At 32.3% G+C, this 4,720-nt stretch overlaps 1 protein-coding gene across 1 annotated transcript; it reads left to right on the top strand.

Annotated features, from left to right (window-relative positions):
• The first annotated feature begins 3,742 nt into the window (after positions 1-3,742).
• Positions 3,743-4,477, top strand: LOC140802858 (uncharacterized). The gene has a single exon (XM_073158475.1). It carries the CDS (start codon positions 3,743-3,745, stop codon positions 4,475-4,477), a length of 735 nt encoding a protein of 244 aa, XP_073014576.1.
• The last annotated feature ends 243 nt before the right edge of the window (positions 4,478-4,720 follow it).

Consider the following 4,720-nt stretch of genomic DNA (forward strand, 5'->3'; position numbering starts at 1 on the left):
CGAAAATTCGATATACCGAATGTGCGGTATCATTATCGGTATGGAAAAATTCCATACCGATATTTTCGGTACGGTATACGGTACCGTAGTTCGGCACGGTATACCGTACCGTACCCACCCCTAGCCAAGACGGTGCTCAATAAATTAATTCTAAATAATCCTTGTTAACTCATCAAACTTTAAAACTGTGTTCTAAAAGTTATTCGAGACGCGATTGAAGAACAGAGACCGAGTACCATAATGAGAAAATATTTTTATTAAATGATTATTTAATATATGGTATATTTTATATGGTATTTTCGAAAATGGTGCTTTTTGATATGTTTTTACATGCCGAATCGTATTTTAAACCGGTAAACAATTAATTAATTTTAAATAATCCTTGTTAACTCATTAAACTTTAAAACGGTGTTCTAAAGGTTATTAGAGACGCGATCGAAGAACGGAGATCGGGGGCCATAATGAGAAAATATTTTTATTAAATGATTATTTAATATATGGTATATTTTATATTGTATTTCAAAAATGGTGCTTTTTGATATGTTTTTACACGCCGAATCATATTTTAAATCGATAATCAATTTTTGACGAAAATAAAAATCATACACAATTTAGTACAAGATACAAAAAAATATCAATAATGAGCATTAATTAGATCGATTCGATATTAGAATTATGTAACTGGAGTATCAATAACGATTGTTTGTAGTCAAATAGTAATTAATTAAGAGAACTAAATTATTGTATACTAATATGATTATTGGTAGACTTAATTTAGATTTTAGAGGACCATATTTTTGTCTATTAAAGCTAAATTACTGTAATAATATCTCAATGAGTGACAAATAAACTAAATTTAACAATTGGATTGATATGGAAATGAGATAAATTTGGTATGGGAATGAAATTTATTATGTTGAGCATATCAAGTGGAAAAATAGCCTATATGCAAAACACCTGATAAAGTAAGGGTATTTTAATATTTTAATGTCAATGAGTTAAATTAAAAAAATTTGACATGGAGATTGACACCACAGGACATGAAGATTGATGTCTAACTAAAATTAGGGTCTAATAATTTTTTTGGAGTTGCCCCTTATTTTATTATTTATTAAATAGAGAAAAGTCGAATAAATGATATACTAATTATATTGAGGTCAATTACTAAAATGGAAGATTCAACATAATTATGCAAAAAATAACAAAAAAGAAGATATAATTGATGATTAACAAAACATAGACGTCAAGATTGAAAATATTGAAAACACAGATAAATTATCAAATAAAATGACAAATATGGTTGAAATATCTAATAAATAACAAGAAATTTACAAAAATTAACAATTAATAAAAGTAAAAAATAAAATTATAATACGTATTCATGATTGACATAATTAGGTATTTTGTCTTAACTTGTATGTGTTTCAAAATCTGCAACATGTACATCATCTTTAATTTCATCGGATATCTATTCCCATGTGCGAAACACGTGTTCCTTACTAGAAAAATATAAATATATATGCATAAAAAAATTACAATTATACTTTGTTACAATTGAACTTACAATTATTTTGAGCCATAAAATATAAAATTTACGATTATTTTATCTTAATAATCGCTAGTCTAATCCACTAAACATCATACAATTACAATTTCCCCAAAAAAAATTGCACAAATTATTCGATGCTAAAATATATGTTCGTCGAAATATACTTTGTTATGATCGATCTTACAATATTAACTCAAATATTACATCAATACAGTACGATAAATAGTTGGAAAATCGAAGTAAACAGCGCGTACAACACTCGACTAGACAGATTCGATCCAAGTATCCAACCGATTTATTGCTCAAATTCTACGATTTACTTCTTAAAACGAAGCTAAGTATGAATATTAGTCAGTTAGCATAACACTCACTATTAGAGTTAGTTAGTGGAGTTCGTTAGCAGTTACGGTAGTTACTATAGAACAAAAGTTACTCTTGAGAAGTCAATAAACAATTCTTCATTTGTAGAGCCCAAAATGAGTACACGTAGAACTCATGCATTTATTTAATTGTTAAATTTTTTAATAAAATTTAAATTTTTTTTAGATGCATGATTTATGAAATTACATTATTTTAAATTATCTATGTTTATGCGATGCACGTTAAATGTTTTCTTGAGTATCATGTTTCAGGCGATTATTCGATGCGAGATCGAGAAAAAGAGACCGACGACGATTTTGGCAATTTTAAAATGTGGTATTTTATTTTAAGTTTAGGATGGGGCATTTTAAATGATTTATTAAGTTTTTATCATTTTTTAAGCCTAATTTATTTAATTAGTGATTTTAGGATTTTAAAACTTTTAAAGTTAGCAAGTGTGCATTTCATTTTAAATTAAGGGATTTTATTAAGTTAAAAGGGGGTTAGCATTTTTAATTGTTTGCTAATTAATAATTTTAGCACAATTTAGCCCCTAATTAACCCTATTATTAACTCACACAAAAACGCACGCACACACAGTGTTCTAAATGACGGTCGAGGCGGCCGCCTAGATGGTGCCTAGGCGTTAGGCGGCCCTCGACCGCACCGCCTTAGCATGAGGCAGCTGTCGAGGCGGGTCGAGGGGTGCCGAGGCGGGTCGAGGCGGCGTCGAGGCGGGCGAGGCGGGTGAGGCAATAGTCAACAATTTGAAAACCTAGTCAATAATTTTAAAACCTAGTCAACCATTTTTAAAATTAGTCAACAATTTTAAAAACTAAGTCAAAGTCAACAATTTTAAAAACTAAAACCCTAACACACCTCTTTCTTTATTTTATTTTATGTTTTCACTACAACTCTCCACTCTCAACTCTCAACCACCATAGTCGACACACAATCTGCCACTGCCCGCCCGCTGCCGCCGGAAGTCAGAATATATAGATTTTAGGTTAGACATTGCATGTTTATTGTTTAGCATACTTTTTTTTTATAAGATTTCAGATTTTGTGATTTCAAAAATCAATTTTTTACTATTATTAATTTATTATTTTATTATTGATTTATTGTTGAAGATTAATGGCGGAAAAAGATAAACAACCGGAGTTGGAATTTAAGCCAAAGTTTAATAATATTGTTTGGGAATATGGGGTGTTGTATAATAAAGAGAAAAGGGATTGGATTACATGCAAGTTATGTAAGAGGCTTATTAAAGGAGGAGTTTATAAGATGAAGCATCATATTGCGGGTATTGTAGGACAAGTTGAAGCATGTCCTAAAGCATCCGATGAGGACAAAAAAAGAGTGAGAGACTATCTTGAAAATAGCAAGAATAAAAAGCGTCAAAGGGTGGAAGAATTAAAAGAAGAAAGGGCGGAGGTAAACATATGTGTTGATGAAGAGGATGGTGATTGTGAAGTGATGGGAGATAATTCAAAAAAAAGCCAAAGAATCTCGGTCCTATTGATAAGTGGACATCCGCAATCGATCCAACGAAGGCAAGACAACAAAACATAAATGATGCCTTGAAGTTAAAGTTTACAAATGATGTGCATGAGTATGTTGCTAGATGGATATACGAAACGGGGATTCCTTTTCATTCAATTGACAATCAAAGTTTTAGACAACTTGTAGAGGCGATTGGCCAATTCGGTCCGAGCTACAAACCTCCAAGTCCATATCTTTTAAGAGAGCCACTTTTGAAACAAGAAGTTGAGAGGACCAAATTTTTCTCTGAAAAAACATGAAGAAGAGTGGATGAAAAATGGATGTTCCATAATGACCGACGCATGGACCGATCGCAAGAGGAGAAGCATTATGAATATATGTGTTAATTGCAAGCTAGGCACTTCATTCCTTGGTTCTATTGAAGAATCCATGGAGGCACACACCGAGGTTTATATATTTGAGTTTGTTGAAAAATATATCATTGAGATTGGCCCGCAACATGTTGTTCAAGTAGTGACGGACAACGCCGCAAACAATATGGCGGCGGCGGATTTATTGAAGGTTACACAACCTCAAATTTTTTGGACCTCTAGTGCGACTCATACAATCAACCTCATGCTTGAAGCAATTGGAAGACTACTCAAGTTTAGCGGAATACTTGAGAAAGCAAAGGCCTTGACTATATTCATCTATGCACATCATAGAACTTTGGCTATTATGAGGAAATATACCAAGAAGAGTGATATTGTGAGGCCCGGAGTGACTAGATTTGCTACTTCATTTTTGACTTTGGAAAGTCTCAGAGACAAGAAAGATCAATTGAGACTCATGTTTACATCCGATGAATGGAGCAAAACAAAGTTAAGGAGTAGTGTGAAGGGGAAAGCGGCGGAAGCCATGGTAACAAGTATATCTTTTTGGAATGGTGTTTCTTTAACTTTGAATGTTTTCACCCCTTTAGTGAAAGTTTTACGTCTTGTTGACGGTGATAAGAAACCTTCTATGGCATTCTTATTGGGTGCTCTTAAACAAGCCAAAGAAGACATTAAAAAGTCTTTCAAATAAGAGGAAAATGCCATCCCTATTTGAAGATTATTGATGAGAAGTCTAAGGGTAGACTTGATAGTCCTTTGCATTATGCCGCTTATTTATTGAATCCGTTTTTTTACTTCAAAGATTCAAGCATATCAAATGACACCAATTTCATGAATGAGTTTTTGAATTGTGTTGAGATAATTTTTGCCACTGACGAGGACATGCAATCTACCATTGCTAATGATGAATTGCTGAAATATAAGAGTAAATCTG

This window comes from Primulina eburnea, chromosome 10 (genome assembly GCF_022965805.1).
Source record: "Primulina eburnea isolate SZY01 chromosome 10, ASM2296580v1, whole genome shotgun sequence".
Taxonomy (NCBI): Eukaryota; Viridiplantae; Streptophyta; class Magnoliopsida; order Lamiales; family Gesneriaceae; genus Primulina; species Primulina eburnea.